The 18,527-nt window shown below is 43.5% G+C and overlaps 1 protein-coding gene across 7 annotated transcripts in view; it reads right to left on the bottom strand.

Moving 5' to 3' along the window:
• MINK1 (misshapen like kinase 1) overlaps window positions 1–18,527 on the bottom strand; it is a 503,992-nt gene that overhangs the window by 210,673 nt on the left and 274,792 nt on the right. For all 7 annotated transcript variants that reach the window (XM_069215741.1, XM_069215740.1, XM_069215743.1 and 4 more), the window contains exon 13: window positions 11,153–11,269. In XM_069215741.1, the coding sequence (XP_069071842.1) occupies window positions 11,153–11,269 (117 nt within the window). The remainder of the gene's footprint in view (window positions 1–11,152; window positions 11,270–18,527) is intronic.

Genomic DNA, 18,527 nt, shown 5'->3' with positions numbered 1-18,527 from the left:
GGGAAGTCACTAAGGGAGAGATGGGTTGAGTTTAGCTTAGCTGGCACAGACAGAGCAATAAATGCCCTAAAGCGCGCCAAAGCACCTGGCCCAGACAAAATTCCAGGAGACCTATATAAATCTGAGACGCTAGTCTGGGGTTGGCACATAAATTTACTAACTAATGCAATCTCTAGGGGAGGGGACGTGTCAGAAACATGGAGGGGCGCTGAGATTATACCGATCTACAAAACCAGGGATGATAGCTGCCCTTCCAACTATAGACCAATAAGCCTCATTGACAGTGAAAAGTTTCGCTAGGCAAGTTCTAGAGAAATTGCTTACGTGGGTTGAAGATGAGAAAATCCTGACCCCATTACAGGCAGGATTCCACCCAAGACCAGTACTACGGACCAAGTTTTTAGGTTGGCTGGTCTGTATTGGAAATATGTGCTATTAGCAAGGCAGAAACTTTATCTAGCATTTGTAGACCTTAAGGCCGCTTTTCACTCTATCCCGCAACATACTGTGGCAAGTATTCCAGAATATGGGAATTCCATCAAATCTGCTTGCACTGATCATGAGGCTATATGCGAATAACTATGATCAGATGCAATAGGACAAAAGGGGAGAATTAGCAGATAAATTTGCCATCAGAGGCGGAGTACGCATAGGGTGCGTACTCTCGCCCGCTTATTCACTCTTTATGTGAATGAAGTGGCGAAGGAACTCAGCAACGGTAAAAATGATGCACCCACAACGAATTATGAAAAAAATCCTATTCTCAAAATTGCCAATGGCGCTCCAGGTCCTAATTGATAAATTCATTAACTTTTGTAACTCAAGAGGAATAGAGCCGAATGTAGGTAAGACAAAATACATGATCTTTGGACAAAGGAGAACCAAGATGAGGCAAATTAGAGCGGGTGGAGAAATACTGGAGAGCATTACATCTATTGAATACTTGGGATTCAAATTAACCAGCAATTTCAAGTGGCTGCCTCAGTTATCCAAGTCCTCCCTAGTAACCGAGCATAGTTCCAACGCCATCATTAGAATCTACAATGCCACCAGTTCACGATCGGTCTCTCCACCTCAGGCAGGCTATCAAGCCAAGGCAAGGGGGCTGCCTTATTTGGTGCAGAACCGTGGGGTCATACTAACATGGACAGTTTAGCTACAGCTGAAAATAAATTTATAAGGAAAACATTTAAAATTACCAGCAAGCATGCCACTGACTCCACTTCACTAGACCTAAATTTACACAGAATAGCAAACGTGGCAGCCTTGAGACCGCTCATCTACTGGGTCCGCCTGTGGTCTACCGACGAACTAAGCTGTTATAGGGACTCACTAGGGGATTCGGTAACTCCCGCCAATACGAGCCGCATACCTGGATGAAGTCCGTGCACGAGCGGTTTAGTAGACTGAGCTTGGACAGATTCTGGGATGAGCCCCACTGTCTACTTAAAACTGACATACAGGTACCTCAAAATCATTACTGGGAGTTTGTCAACGAGAAATCAGTTTTGGCAGGTACCAATGGACCTATGTTAAGCAGATTCCTGGAGATAAAGTTGTCCCCTTGTTTCGAACCATTTCTTGATAAGGTCACTCCGGCGCTTGCCAAAAATCTTGATATATGGTTCAGGATTGGCTCACTTCCTCTACGCCCCCTCACCAGCAGGTGGAACAGGGTTACCACCTTGAGCGCATGTGACCAAGCTAACGAGACCTAAGCCCATGTTTTATTTGCATGCCCAGAGTACAGCGAACCATGCAGGAGATGGATCCGCCCATTTTGCACAAATCTTGGGACAATACATCACCTGCACGCTTTAAGAATATTAAAATAAGATACATCAGTAGCAATTGTGTTCTCGGTAAGCAGATTCTTGCTGTCATTTTGGTGCAGGCACCAAAAGTCTTTACCCCAAGAAGGTAAACATTTGTTTGGGTAACCTTACTTTCGATACCAGACGTTCTTAAAGTAGAACTGATGATATATATTGTGGGACCCTTGGCAATCGAGACACCAAACCCCTGTTTGGGGTGCCGCGGTCTCTGCACACTACTAAGACTGAGACAATCAAAAAGACTACATCAGAGGGACCCTCACTTTTTAAATATGTTTTTTTTAAGTTTTATCAGAAAAATTGTCTTAAATGTAATGTAATTTATTTGCACTTTGATGGTCTTTTACGGCCAAATAAAGTATCTACTACTACTACAGACGACTCATGCTAAAAGCCTCCTGGTTACATTGCAGAGATCTATAGGAGATCTCTGGGTAACGCCGAAGAAAGAAGGTAATACATAATCAGATGCAATACTAAGTATTATGAAAAAGGGTAATAGTAACACCTGCTCATTATGCGTCACAAACCGCAACAGCTACGACATCATCACCTACATTAATCCCACATTGTTAGTTAATAATATCTCAATTCTCAGTGACTGAAGATTTCTCACAGATGAGACAAAATGTAATTGAAAATGCTCAATTCACTAATGCTGGTCCTCCACAAGCCCAGCTGGGTGTTATTACGATGATGATACAGGAGCAATGATGACTCCCAGGCCAGGCATGTAGCGTAAGGCATTAAGGAACAAAGAACCAGCAGTTGAGTTACAAGAGCCAGGTCTTCAGAAGTCTCCGAAACACGCTGAGGGATTAGCATCTTCTCATCGAGACAAGTAATGTATTCCACAGCTTAGGACCCAGTAAGTGAAAGATCGGCTGCCCTGACGAGTTCTCCGGATACTCGGAACTGTACTGAGATTATAATTACCAGATCAGAGAGGACTCCTGGGAAGGTAGTGAGCCACCCTTAAGTAGCGCGGACCTGAATCAGACATGGCTTTGTCCATGTAGCTCAATGCTCTGAACTGGATTTGTTTATCCGCCAGGTGCCAGTGGAGGTTTCGAAGAAGACTGGGCATGGAAGAAGACTTAGAGAGATGGAAAAGCAACCTAGCAGCAGCATTCTTGGCAACTCGCAGGTACTTGATCGAGGCACTGGAGGCCCCAAGATAAAGAATGTTGCCCTAGTCTAGTTTGCACAGAATCAGAGCCTGAATTACTGTTCGCTCGACAAAGACAAGCAGTGAGACATCAAAGCAGGGAGAGGCTACCTTCAAAATTTGATGTTTCATTGAAAGCCATTCATCAAGCCACGATCTGAGGTTCTTAACCACAGAGCCAGGAACGTGAGCAGTTCCAAGGATATCTGCCAGTGATGGGGACCCCAAAGATGAGGGTTACTGCCCACCAACATAACTTCTGTCTTGTCTCCATTTAGTTTCAGGGAATTGTTTCTCATCATGGTGGCTGAGCTGTGAACGTTCTTAGCTGTAAGGAAGAAGATAATCTGAGTATCATCTGCATAAGAGAAAAGAGAAGCTTTCCACATCTGCCAGGGGACGAACACAGGTATCAAACGTCTGTGCTCAAAGTCCATTATCAACCACTTGAACCTGCAGAGAAATACAAGACCTACAGCAGGTTAAAGGCTGAAAGCCATCATCACGTAGGATCAGATGTGAGAAGCACACGTCTGCTCCTGTCATTGGAGAGAAAACTGCTTCCCCTTTGAGAACCGCGTGTGCTTTACATAGTGACTATTGGATGCATTTTAAATCTTTCATGTTTGAATATAAGGCTGGGACACCAATTCCTTATGTGTGAACAAGAGTAGCCAGTCTTTGGATTTCAACACGTGATGGGATGCTCACACAGTCTAAAACAATGTATCTACTATTTGCCGTTATATAGTAGTTCCTGGTTGCTTGACAAGATTCTTAAGAGTTTAATCCATGGAAACCATTGAGGAGACGTTTGCTGCAAGTCCTGCTTTTTCTTAAGGTACACTATATATTTTTGAAGTTGATCTCACAAGAGGTGTGAAAAAGGCTCATCAGAAGCTCACCCAATTAAATCTACTGCCTCAAATTTCAATTATTCGCCCAAAACTTGAATTGTTGTCATTAAATGTAATTCTAGCAGAGGGTTCCCTAACATTTGATAACTTCAGTAGTCAGTAAGAATAAGGCACAACATGAAGCTTGATCGTTCTTATCACCCCCTTCATGAAAGATGAGATACGAGGCCAAGAGAGCAGCGCCCGAGTATGACAGCGGAGGATGAGTCCAGGCATGTGCCTCTGATCACTTCTGATACAACAACTAAAGACAACTCGCCTGAAACAACTGTTCTGTGGCTGGTGTCTGCTCAGAGAATGCATGCTTTGGATACATAACCTCTGACTTAAAGGGGAGCAAAGACATTTAATATCAGGCAAACCTCATTTTGCAATATTAGGAGCAGACAGTAATCAATCCCGACATCAGTGAAACTCCCGACACATACCTTATTTGACTTATAAGCCACGTTGGAGGCTCGCTTCTCAGTATACAGAAGGTGACCTAACACCTTTTAAGACTACTGCAGACCTTTTAGTTTTTAAAGTGTAAGTGCCATCATGCTAATGCGATTCAGCCACCAGAACCTATCGCTTCTTTAGACAAAACTTAAACCGGGCTGTTGGCCCATGTCTTCGGGACACTGACAGATGAATGAGTAACATAACAGAGTTACACTTCACAAAAGGAGGGCTAATTGTAAGGGGCTTTTAACAACAAAGTCTGGGCCCATGAGTCTGAACATTCGACTCTGGCTTTTGTCCAGCTCCTACCATGGTCACAAACGTGGGATTCTGATTAATGTTATAAGTTGTGATAGATATGATCTCACTAAAGAAGTGCAAATCTGAGCTCCTGAGATGCAGCATTTTACTTCCACTACCTGGTGAAAAGGACTTCCCCCTATTTACTAACCCTTATAGAGACTTTATGGTTCTGGCTCTAGTGCTGTCCACGTTGGACTCTAGAAATTGTCCCCCCTAAGGGTGTCCCATTACCTATGCATCTTCACTAGAGTGCAGAATTTGTCAGTCCACCTTTTGACATGGCTGCAATTTATTTTATTTCTTTGTATTTAGATAAGGGTTTAATTTAAAGCGTTGTCACCCAAAGATTTTTGCACAAACTTATGTAAGAGTAAATAATTTATGAAACACCAGACAGAGTAGCAGCAAATGCCTAAGCTATGGAAGTGACTTTTCAGGTGTTTTTAAACAGAGCAAGGGGTGATGGTGATGCACGGCCAAAGGACGTTTGTTTTACAGTTTCGAAACAAGTAAAAACGACCAAAGTGGGAAGCAAAACTGGGAGTATGATGATCAATGAGCAAAAGTGGTTTTATAAATTCTGGCATGAGATTGCATCTTATCAATGTATTTGTTTGTCTTTTCCCATTGTTTTTCCAATGATCTTGGTATCTGATGCTGATGTGAGTTGTGATGGTTTTCAAGTACTGTGGCTTAGGCTATTAGAAGGAAAAGTACAGGGGTTCTCAACCAAGGGCCTCTGGTCACTGAAAAGATCAAACAGGCAAAGCGCCCTTAACCACTCTGGTCACCCTGGGGGAAAATCCTGGGACGACAGGACGATTGTGATCATGGCAGATGGGGAGGAAATCAGGGAGAAGAAAAAAAGCTCAAGAGGGTGCTACGCAGGTGAAGGCGAGAGACCGTAATACTGGGCAGCACGGTGGAGATCAGGGAAGAGCTGAGTAATGCAAGGAGGCTGTGGGATTAGTACGTGTACCACTGGTGCTGTGACGCTTCACGGAGTCCCTTCTGGAGCAAGGATGTAAACCCAAGAAAACCACACATCACACTTGTCACCTTCGCACATCAGGAACTCTGCTTGCTTAATGGCTCAATACACGACTCTTTCAAGAATCAAAGGATGGCCACTAAAGTCCCTGCCGGAGCTGGCTCTCGGTAAACAAGAACTAGCAAGAAGACGTTGTTTAGCAGTGCCCAAAATACTGTGACGATTAACGGAGTTAAAGGAGGAAAAGTAGAAATGTTCAAAATCAGCTGAGTAATTTCTTATGAAGTTACTGGCAAGTGAGATCTGCTCTAAGAATGGCAACTTCTTGGACTAGATACTCTGGAAAACTATTGATGATGGTCATTCATTCATCCAAAGACGCCGTTGAAATGATTCTGTGTTTGCAGTGGAAAGCGGTATGGCCGCTTTCTGCATCACACCTCCTGGCAAGAAGGCTGGAGAAACAAGGGCACTCAGATTGCTGATTCAGTTTTTTTGTCTTCTTTTCTATTCACTTTCATTACAGATGTTAACCAAATCCAATAAGTAATCAACAGGGGCTTATACTGCAAATGCCTTTCCAGGATCCCAAACTTTAAATCAGTCACACGTTTACAAACCCTCAGCATATTTAAAATTAAGGTAATATGCATGTGTAGTGCAAATCTTTCTTCAAGCCATGAATCGGTAAAAGTCTTGAAAAAAATGTACGTTCATCAGTGAACAAAAATGGTGAACTGTGTCAACAGAAAAAGAGCTTCCATACATAGGGGGTCATTCCAATATTGGCGGGCGCCGCCCGCCAAGCGGAAACCGCCAATTGGCCGCTCTGCGGTCAAAATACCGCGGAGGCCATTCTGGCTTTCCCGCTGGGCCGGCTAGCGCCCGCCAAGGGAGTGCCCGCCGGCCCAGCGGGAAAGGCCCTGCAACCCAGAAGCCGGCTCCGAATGGAGCCGACGGTGTTGCAGGGGTGCGAAGGGTGCAGTTGCACCCGTCTTGATTTTCACTGTCTGCTAAGCAGACAGTGAAAATCATGCTGGGGCCCTGTTAGGGGGCCCCTGCACTGCCCATGCCAGTGGCATGGGCAGTGCAGGGGCCCCACGACACCCGTTCCCGCCATCCTGTTCCTGGCGGTAAAAACCGCCAGAAACAGGGTGGCGGGAAGGGGTTCGGAGCAGCGCCGCCATGGAGATTCAGCCCGGACAGGGGAAATCCGGCGGGAAACCGCCGGATCCCCTTTTCTGACCGCGGCTTTACCGCCGCGGTCAGAATGGGCAGGGAAGCACCGCCAGCCTGTTGGCGGTGCTTCCGTGGTCATCCACCCTGGCGGTCAGGAATGACCCCCATAATGTCAAATGCAGCTACCGCTGCAAAATGAGTGCACACGGGAACAATGGATGGGCAAAAGGAATGGAAATAGAGGGAGGATGGAAACATACCGTACTGGAAAACTTCACAGGGAATAGTTTATAGTAAAATTGTTGAAGACGAGATTCACAGAGCAGCAGCAAAAGAAGGCAATGCTCATCAGACGTGAAAAGCTCAGTTCTGATCACAATTGCTGCAAAAGAACAACTTACTTTCTGGTGGGTACTCTACCTAACCGCATACACCTCACCTTGGAATACTCCTCAGGAGCACGACTGGATCCAGGTATCTTTCTTAGCCGTGATCCCCAGGAACCAATTGGTGGCGCTGTGTGGCTATGTACCACCCCAGAAATAAGAGAGTCGAGCCGCATAGAATCGCTGACGTCAGTTTCTTGTTTTTCCCTTTCTGTGCCCTCAGATGTGAAGCATGAACAATTGTTGGTATCACTGTGCTGAATAACAAATTGCAATATTTTTAAATGGTAAAAAAAAGGCCACTCTACAGAACGCAGAGGTGGGAGGACAGTGAGGGGTCCGTGGCTAGAGTGTCCACCAGAACAAGCATTACTGAAAGCAAGTAACTTGTTCTTCTGACATAAACTTCTAACTACAAACTGCTCACCTTCAGAATAGATACTAGAGCACTAACTCCCCAAGTGGAGGGGCTGTGGAGTAGACAGACCTAAAAGGCCTGAAAGACTGAGTGACCACATGCCCGCCTGCCGGACCTGGCAGTCAAGGCAGCAGATCTTCATGACTTGATTATATGCAGCAATGCCCATGACGCATCCAGGTAGATGTCAGCGACAGGCACTCCATAAGGTAGCACAGCAGTAGCAGCCTTAGCCCTGGTTAAATGGGCTCTCAGACCTGCTGGGGTGTTTTTCTTGGCCACCGCGTAGCAGAACTTGATGCAGAGGACAATCCACCTCCACAAGGTCCGCTTCTGCACAGCCTTGCCTTTTCTCCCCACATAGAATCCCACAAAAAGCTGACTGTCCACACATGTTTCTTGGTAAATCAAAATATAAACTCAAAGCCTGTTTGCGGCCAGCTGGCAGAACCTCTCCTTCTCTTTTGAGGTCTACGGTGGAAAAAAAGAATGCGAGCAGAGTGATAAATTGTCCAACATGAAAGGGAGTCCTAACATTTGGGGAGAATGCTGCCAAATCCGCAGTACCCACATATCCAGGAAAAATATGGCATATGATGGTTGTACTGAAATGGACGAGAGTTCATTGATGCGATGAGCTGACAATCACTATGAGAAGATAGTTTTTAAAATCAAGAGATGCAGCGAGCAAGTATGCATATGTTTGACGGCACACACATCAGAAGCTTCCCAGGCTAACGTCCCACTGTGGCATCACAAACGGGCTTGGGAAGAAATCGGTCTCTCAAACCTTTTATAAATTTAATTGCAACAGATTTATAAAGGATTAGTACGGAGGTAAAAGTACAAAGACTGAAAGGGCTGACAAAGAATCCTTGACTGGGAGACCTTGCTGTTTTGGTAAGGACCTCATTAAAAGAAAGCAAAGGCTCAGTATTAAGTGGCCAAGGCTTCAAAAATTATCTAAGAACATTTGTCAAGATTTTAGCTGAGGGTAGCTGCAAATGCAAAGAACCTCACCTGCCCTCTAGAACCCCACTGCAAAGGAGGTGCATTCTTCTGTTGGTGACCCAAGTGGTGAATCAGGCCCTATCTCAGGAGAAGTGGCATGGACACAGGCCTCTTACAAATCCATGTAAAAGGCACCATCTCATCTCTGCAATGCTGAGAAAGAAAGCCATCACCACCACCACCACCACCATCATCATCATCATCTACATCCAGGGTTGTGCTTTGATCTAAATCAGAGCCAAAAAGTTAATTGAACTTTTGCTAGAATGTACTGCCTCGTAGAGGCACTGGGTCAGAGAATTACGACTCGTTGAGCACTGTGTCAGTGTATGACGACTCGCTGAGCTTTTGTACTCTCCCAGAGTGACATCGGCTGAGTTCGAGCCAAAGAAGATTTGGCATCCAATATAGATATCAGTACTAAAACCACTTACGGCTGCAGTCCCTTAGGGCCAAGGGCACGCCAGAGGGTACCAATAGCGCACCAACAATCTTCAGCATGGGCCTCCTTGAAGGCTTCAATCTGCTGCGGTGTCACAGAAGGACCAGAAAATTGAAGACACACCACCACCATAAGCTGAGGAATGTCTCCGTGATCGGAGACCTCAAAGGTTAACGACTCATCACACCCTTTTGCCTTCTCCTTGGGTTCAGAGTGGCTGGATAGAGTTGCTGGACCAAGCCACTGCCTGTGACTTTGTGCGGGACTTGCGCAAATGTAGTGATTACTAGTTTGCTTCATGTTCTGAGTCCAGTCAACCAAGACACATGTTGTGCAGGTCACTGACTGACATCTGTCTTTTGCAGGCATGTAGCTCTGGGAGGAATCATCATTCCCTAGCACACCAAAATTGTTCCTAGAATTCGTCAGAAGTCTGACAAAATTGAGAGTGGAGCTCTGGATACGTGTGGGAAGGCGTGGAAATATAGGGACAGATGTCACTGAGCAGGACAAAGCCTGGTGCTTTCTACATAATCATCTTGTCTATTGCTCGCCCATAGCATAGTTTTTTCTACATAATCCAGATCAGTTTTGTATCATGTTTTTGCTGGTTTTTATCTACTTGTTTCTAGGTATGTGTGGTGCGATGTGACAGCACTGTTCATTACACCACTCCCATCTACATGGCCTTAGAGCTTTGTTGTGTGTGTGATGCTGAGAGGATCTGTATAACTTGTGTTTCTTGGAACAGGACCTTTAGTAAAGTAGATTAGATAGATGATGTGAGATGCTACAAGTTGACATATAGGGATGTTGGATGTCTGATGAAAGCTAAACTGTGGGTTATTTGAGGTGTGGTGAGTATGTGAGGCAATCAAGGTCTACGAGGTAGTGACTCAAGGGTTGCAAGCTCAGGTTTTGGTTTGGATGACAAGTGTAGTTGGCAAAAAATAGCTGTTGTCCAAAACAAGAGTCTCCGGCTTTGTCATTATCATCGAAGATCATCACTAGATATAGGGTATTCCTGTGAGGGAAAGTCTCTTGCTCTACAGAAATCACACACTGTGTGTTCCCTGGCTCCATGGATCCCTATGATGGATCATCAAAGGTCAATGGGAACCCATAACTAGCTTCTAACTGGTTTTAGTCAAATCCTAAAAAGGAATATCATTGGATATAAGAGATTCCCATACAGATTGAGCCGGGATACACAAGCTTTCTATAATGAATCAATTAATGACCTGTGGGTTTCATATGATTGCTTATCATTCCTTCTTTGGAATTTCCATAATGAATGGATCTTGGTTGACTCTGTATGAAATCAAGTTACTTTCAAGAATTCACTTAAAGTTTTGAAAACTACAACGAATCCAAATAACTCACTTTTACAAGGATGTTACTGGTACCAAGCTATTCAAAAAGAGAATCCTTAAACACAGTGGGACTCACTGCCTAGAAGTATTCCAGTACTGAGAAAAAAGGCAATGAGAAAAGATGCCATGACTTCAGTGTAAAGACTACTAAAGTAATTGGCAACTCAGTAATTTACAGAATCAGTAGCACAGTAATTGATAACAATTTCTCTTGATGTAGAGAGGCATGATTATTTCTTGATCTTAACAGGTTAAGGAAAGGGATTTTTTCCAGTTTATAAAATTACTACACTGCTTTAGGGGAATGGCTTGAAGACTTGAAATAACTGTAGTCTTGCACACAAGGACTCTCAGAGTACTGCCTCACTGCAGGCAACCAAGAAAATATGTCTACTGAAAGTCAGCAACTGTAGTCCACACTGATCATACAATGTTGCTTTCTCTGTTCCTGGTGAGCATCATCAAAAAAAAAAATACATAGTCATATCGGGGATAAACCTTTATCGCAAGCTGTCATGACACGGCTTTATGACGTTTCATGACGAAAGCTCTGGAATCAAGACTAAGTCCAGATAAAGAGGTAACACAGACAACACTGGAGGAGTGCAATTCTTCAGGCCCTTACTTTGCTCATACTGCAAACATATGCCTGTTGCAAGACCTCTTCCCAGAGCTAACTCCGTACCTGCTCTCTCTCCGCTTGCCGTCGCTCTTCCTCCCTTCGGATGGCCTGCATGTCCTCGATGCGCCTCTGCTGTTCCTTCTCCTGCTGCTTCCTCTGCTCTCGCTCCCGCCTTTGTTGCTGTTGAAGGGCAGACAAGAAAGAGGAGCTGGTCAGTAAACCTTTCCTCATTCATTTGTAGCACCAGAAATAATGACTGGTAAAGCCAATATAATCTGGCCTACTCAAGTATAATGGCTATTCTTTTAATACAAGCAGACAGAATGAAATGAAAACACACAGCAACATAAACACGGCTGCCACGTATCTATAATAAACATATTAAAATTAAAAATACATAACTGATGTTGAAACTTTACTAGTGATGTTTTGAAATAAGAAGCCTTCCAGATGTGCCATGTGTTTTATTATTAATAAAATTTGTGAAGGTGACAAGAATAATCCGCACCAAACCACACACTCAAATCCCAGACAGCCACAAAGTTACAAAGGCACTTAAACACTTCATAACAATAACCTTAAAATGGAGACAGAAAATAAAGCATCAACTAACCTGCCACTTAAAGGGCAGGCAAAAATAAATATCTGGTAATTAAAACTAATATAAAACATAAATACAAGAAAACACAATGTAAAGCAGCCTTGCCACTTAAGAGAAAGGAACCATTTGAGGTGGAGATGAACAATGTGCACCGGCTTTCTGCTGTCACCCAAGGGAGCCAACGTGTAAAGTGGGCTGACCCGCTGCCTAAAGCGGTAGGCTGTTGCAGGTGGAAGGAAGATGTGAACGACAAATTAACAGGTCAATGGATGAAGCCCACTGACCGAAAGCTGCTCAGCGTAAGTATACTATAAATTACGTCTTTGAAAAAACATAAATATGGCAAGACATCTAAGGTTTTCTCAAAGGCCAGACTTACAAACTGTTGTGGTGATGTCCAAAGACAACACAGTAAGCCTCACACTGTCCGCAACAGGCAGTGAAACATACGACATTCCTCAAACCGAAGCTCTCTATTGCATGAATCTGTATGAAAATGCCTGAGTGCACGTTGCTTAGTGGCACTTTTTTCCAATACTTTCATCACTTACTATGGCTCAGTAGGTACTGACATCAGAGAGCCACCTTACGATTCTGGGACATGGCAGCAAAGCAGAAGATGTGGAATCTATGTATTCCATACATCTCATACATAGATCTGGCCTGTAGGCAGGCATAGCTCAGATTTTACAGTGCTAGTACTATCACATATTTTTCCTTTTAGGTATCCCCTTTCTACAGTTATATGTCTTAGTTATTTAGACATAAGTGTCAAATATAAAAAGCACATTTATTCATATCATTATTCATTGTAACGTGATAAGTCTGTTTGAATATAATCATATCATTGATAAATCCAGACCGGTAGACGTGGTTTACTGTCACACAACACCACAGGGTGGGCATAGGATGTTATCTGCAGGTGTCCCAATCGGCGTAGCATCACTCGTAGGTCAGCATTCAGGAGGGAGATGCTGATTTGAAAGTGGAGAAGCAGATGTTAGAAGGACCTGCAACATGTAGTAGATGAAACAACGTCGGAGGCAGTCTGGTGGCTGCTGTAGCTTAGAGATTCAACGGGCTCGACATCTATAGAGGTGGAACAACTGTCGGTGCAGGAGCAGAGGCAAAGAAGCACCAGTGTTAGGAAATGAGTGTCTATTAAAGAACTACTGGAATGAGAGGCGTGCCCCCTGAATGTCAAAAGCACAGTATTGATGGGACACTATGCAGGACAGGATATCGAAGAATAAGTAACAGGCAAGGATGTCTAGATGTTCTATCCCTAACTCCATGTATGTACCTACGTAATACATATATTTCTAAGTGCTTGGTTCCCTTCTAGGCAAAGGTCTAGCAAACACTAAAAGTAATTGTGAAGCTATGAAAGAGCAAATTCTGGAGAAACCTGCCCAGTGCATGCAGGGAATCGCTGCCAGGTTACCACTCTCTTTCAGGAATTTGTGTACAGGCCTACATCCAAAATCGGTCTGATGCCAACTAAGTTTGAGGCCTGGTTGTGCTGTGTATCTAACCATGCATAGGAAGCACTGCTGGGCTGGCCTACTGCCACAATCCTGTTATGGTAATGTCCATGGCTCTGTTGATAATGAGTGCTTAAGACATTTCTCCCAGGCAAAAGATACCCTGTGGGCAGGTCTTCTAGTTCTCTACTAGCAAGTGTAGCAATGGAGCAATCACATGCCACCTTTGCCTAATGCATATGCTGATAAATGCTATTTTAGCTAAAGGTTTTCTTGCATTAACTCATTTTCTAAACACATCTGCGGAGCTCCCTTTGCAGTCCAGAAGGACAGTGCGGCGGAAGGCCAGGTTCCAACCTCTGAAGAGCAGCTGCTACCGTCAGCTTCTGTCTGCTCGGCGAGGCAGTCTCAACATGGTTCTTTTCCATTATCAGATATGTGTTCAATACGACAAAGATGATGATCTGTTTAAGAAACCGTTTTCCTACAAATGGCTCAAAACAGGGTTATCATTTACTTTCTTGCAGAGGTTATCCCTAAAGTCGTAACAAAAGAATCTGTTCTTTTACACTCACAGACAGGCTGCACTTCAGGAAGGAAAATACAAAATTCAATAAATTGGAAAGCCGATGATGGCATTTCTGGTGAAACTTAATCTCTTACATGTGGTGTATTCATCTCAAAAGTGATCTTCCGCTGCTTCCAGGATGTCATCATCCCCTCCATCGCAATTCCCACCCACATTTGGCATGCTACTGTGTGCCAGCAGCTCCTACTCTTGCTACACCCTGGTTAGGGAAAGGGAAGGCTTTTCAGTAGGAGCCATGTGTTTGGCCTGCAGGTGCTCACCACTTCATTGAGTTCATGGGGGGAAATTACTTCTGGAAACCTCCTGTACCAGACACCCAAATTCTTGTGAAAGGACACTAGCAACTCCGCTGAGACCTGGACAGTGCTTGTGAGGAATGTCAACATATTGGTGATATGGAGGCTTAATAAGGGTAATAAGTTAAGAGTTGTCTCCCTAATGGTCACTGAAATATCTCTCCCTTTTATAGAAACAAAATACATGTGCAATTAACATGGATCAAACTTGTTTCACAGGACCAAACTTGTTTCATAGGACCACCTTTGAACTCTTCATCATGTATTTCCAAAATCATTCACTTCCTCTTCTTGTAAGTTATGTTCAGAAGTTGGGGTGCCAGTTTTCTCTGAGGTGACTGTAACCAGAGGAACTCATAACGTCAGTGGATGCAAGACTGTTTGAAGACGCTACCATGACAATGGATCAGTGTTAACAAAAGTGTTATCGACAATGACTGATTCTCAGGTTTGTGTGAGACCAGGAACCCTTCCTTGACGAGAGTCTTACATTACAGAAGATGGGCCCTCCACTGATGTAGTTGACTTCGATGATGAGGAGTCTTTTGCTGACGAGAGTCTGATGAAGATGAAAAGAGGCATTCACTGATTGAGATCGTCATTAACTTTAACAAGGAAGATGTCGATTAGGGTTTCATTATTGATCGGGGACCTGAGAGATGAGACTGCCATGGCCAGGGTGGTAGCAGACAGAGGCAGACGTTTTCTACCAACTACGAATCTTTTGCTGCCCAGTCGCTCAAAAAGGAAGGAGTAAATACTAAAACTATTTTTATACATGTAATGAAAATGTCACTTACCCAGTGTACATCTGTTCGTGGCATTAGTCGCTGCAGATTCACATGTTTGGCACAGTCCGCTGCCTGGTGTTGGGCTCGGAGTATTACAAGTTGTTTTTCTTAGAAGAAGTCTTTTTTGGTCACGGGACCGAAGGACTCCTCCCTCTTCGGCTCCATTGCGCATGGGCGTCGACTCCATCTTAGATTGTTTTCCCCGCAGAGGGTGATGATGGAGTTGTTTGCTATAAATAGTGCCCATGCAATGGAGTGAATATGTATGTACGTTAAGAGTTTATAATAATTATTTACAAATGTACAGAAGTTTAAGATTTATGATCTACTTCTAAACGGCTACAGGCTTCCCGGGGAGGTGGGAGGGTACATGTGAATCTGCAGCGACTAATGCCACGAACAGATGTACACTGGGTAAGTGACATTTTCAGTTCGATGGCATATGTTGCTGCAGATACACATGTTTGGCACAGACTATAAAGCAGTTACCTCCCCTAAAAGCGGTGGTTTAGCCTGTAGGAGTTGAAGTAGTTTGGAATAATGTTCTTAGTACAGCTTGGCCCACTGTAGCTTGTTGTGCATTTAGTACGTCTACACAGTAGTGTTTAGTAAACGTATGAGGCGTAGACCAGGTTGCAGCCTTACATATTTCGCTCATAGGAATGTTTCCTAGAAAGGCCATTGTAGCACCTTTCTTTCTGGTTGAGTGTGCCTTTGGTGTAATAGGCAATTCTCTTTTGGCTTTAAGATAGCATGTTTGAATACATCTGACTATCCATCTAGCAATGCCTTGTTTAGAGATTGGATTTCCTATGTGTGGTTTTTGAAAAGCTATGAACAGTTGTTTTGTTTTCCTGATTAGCTTTGTTCTGTCAATGTAGTACATTAGTGCTCTTTTGATGTCTAATGTATGTAGTGCCCTTTCAGCCACGGAATTTGGTTGTGGGAAGAACACTGGCAATTCTACTGTTTGATTTAAATGGAATGGTGAGATTACTTTTGGCAGAAATTTTGGATTTGTTCTTAGAACTATTTTATTGTTGTGTATTTGAATAAATGGTTCTTGTATGGTAAATGCCTGTATTTCACTTACTCTTCTGAGGGATGTGATTGCAATGAGAAATGCGACTTTCCAGGTTAGATATTGCATTTCACAGGAATGCATGGGTTCGAAAGGTGGACCCATGAGTCTTGTTAAGACGATGTTAAGATTCCATGAAGGAACTGGTGGTGTTCTTGGTGGTATAATTCTTTTTAGCCCTTCCATGAATGCTTTAATAACTGGTATTCTAAATAGAGACGATGAATGAGTAGTTTGTAGGTAAGCAGATATTGCTGCGAGGTGTATTTTTATAGATGAAAAAGCGAGATTTGCTTTTTGCAAATGTAGTAAGTATCCTACTATGTCTTTCGTAGAGGCATGTAATGGTTGTATTTGATTGGCATGGCAGTAGTAAACAAATCTTTTCCACTTAGATGCATAGCAGTGTCTAGTGGAAGATTTTCTAGCTTGTTTTATGACCTCCATGCATTCTTGTGTGAGGTCTAAGTGTCCGAATTCTAGGATTTCAGGAGCCAAATTGCCAGATTCAATGATGCTGGGTTTGGATGCCTGATCTGTTGTTTGTGTTGTGTTAACAGATCTGGTCTGTTGGGTAGTTTGACATGCGGTACTAGTGAAAGGTCTAGTAGAGTTGTATACCAAGGTTGTCTTGCCCATGTGGGTGCTATCAGTATGAGTTTGAGTTGGTTTTGACTCAACTTGTTTACTAGATATGGAAGGAGAGGGAGAGGGGGAAAAGCGTATGCAAATATCCCTGACCAACTCATCCATAGAGCATTGCCTTGTGATTCGCGGTGTGGGTACCTGGATGCGAAGTTTTGGCATTTTGAGTTTTCTTTTGTTGCGAACAAATCTATCTGGGGTGTTCCCCAAATTTGAAAGTACTTGCTCAGAACTTGGGGGTGAATTTCCCATTCGTGGACTTGTTGGTGGTCTCGCGAAAGGTTGTCTGCTAGTTGGTTTTGTATTCCTGGAATAAATTGTGCTATTAGGCGAATGTTGTTGTGAATCGCCCACTGCCAAATTTTTTGTGTTAGGAGGCACAATTGTGTTGAGTGTGTTCCTCCTTGTTTGTTTAAATAATACATTGTTGTCATGTTGTCTGTTTTGACAAGAATGTATTTGTGTGTTATTATGGGTTGGAAGGCTTTTAACGCTAGAAATACTGCTAACAGTTCTAGGTAATTGATATGAAATTTTGTTTGGTGTATATCCCATTGTCCTTGAATGCTGTGGTGATTGAGGTGTGCTCCCCACCCTGTCATGGAAGCATCTGTTGTTATAACGTATTGAGGCACTGGGTCCTGAAATGTCCGCCCTTTGTTTAAATTTTTGCTGTTCCACCATAGAAGCGAGAGGTATGTTTGGCGGTCTACCAACACCAGATCTTGAAGTTGACCCTGTGCCTGTGACCATTGTGATGCTAGACACTGTTGTAAGGGTCGCATGTGTAGTCTTGCGTTTGGGACAATGGCTATGCATGATGACATCATGCCTAGAAGTTTTAGCACAAATTTTGCTTGTATCTTTTGGTTTGGAAACATAGCACTTATTACCTTGTGGAATGCCTGCACTCTTTGTGGACTTGGAGTGGCAATTCCTTTTGATGTGTTGATGGTTGCTCCTAGATATTGTTGTGTCTGACACGGTTCTAGGTGTGATTTTGTATAGTTGATGGAAAACCCCAGTTTGTGAAGGGTTTGTATGACACATGTGGTGTCGTTTGCGCATTTTTTTACTGTGTTGGTCTTGATTAGCCAATCGTCTAGGTAAGGGAACACATGTATCTGTTGTCTCCTGATGTGTGCTGCTACTACTGCTAGACATTTTGTGAACACTCTTGGTGCAGTTGTTATTCCGAATGGCAACACTTTGAATTGGTAATGTATTCCTTTGAATACGAACCGTAGGTACTTTCTGTGAGAAGGGTGTATTGGTATATGAAAGTACGCATCCTTTAGGTCTAATGTGGTCATGTAATCTTGCTGTTTGAGCAGTGGAATGATGTCTTGTAGTATGACCATGTGAAAATGGTCCGATATGATGTAGGTATTTAGTGTCCTGAGATCTAATATTGGTCTTAATGTTTTGTCTTTTTTTGGAATTAGAAAGTACAGGGAGTAAACTCCTGTGTTTTTTTGTTGTACTGGTACTAACTCTATTGCATCCTTTTGCAGTAGTGCTTGAACTTCTAGTCCTAAAAGTTCTAAATGTTGTGGTGACATTTTGCGTGTTTTGGGAGGGATGTTTGGTGGGAATTTGTGGAATTCTATGCAATAGCCATGTTGGATTATTGCTAATACCCAATTGTCTGTTGTAATCTGTTGCCAAGATTGGTAGAATTGGCTTAGTCTTCCCCCCACTGGTGTTGAGTGAAGGGGTTGCGTGACTTGAAAGTCACTGTTTAGGTGGAGGTGTTTTTGGAGTCTGGAATCTTCCCCTACTCCTTGGGAATTGACCCCCTCTATATCCCCTGAAACCTCCCCTTTGGAAGGAACCCTGATATGGTGTGGTTCTTGTTTGTTGGCTGGTGGTGTCTGTGGGTTGGCCACGAAACCCCCCTCTAAATGGAGTTTTTCTAAAAGAGCCTCTGCTCTGCGGGGAGTAGAGTGCG

This window comes from Pleurodeles waltl, chromosome 12, assembly GCF_031143425.1.
Source record: "Pleurodeles waltl isolate 20211129_DDA chromosome 12, aPleWal1.hap1.20221129, whole genome shotgun sequence".
Classification (NCBI taxonomy): Eukaryota; Metazoa; Chordata; class Amphibia; order Caudata; family Salamandridae; genus Pleurodeles; species Pleurodeles waltl.
The sequence above is the reverse complement of the archived record's forward strand: the minus strand, read 5'-3'. Positions and strand labels throughout refer to the sequence as shown.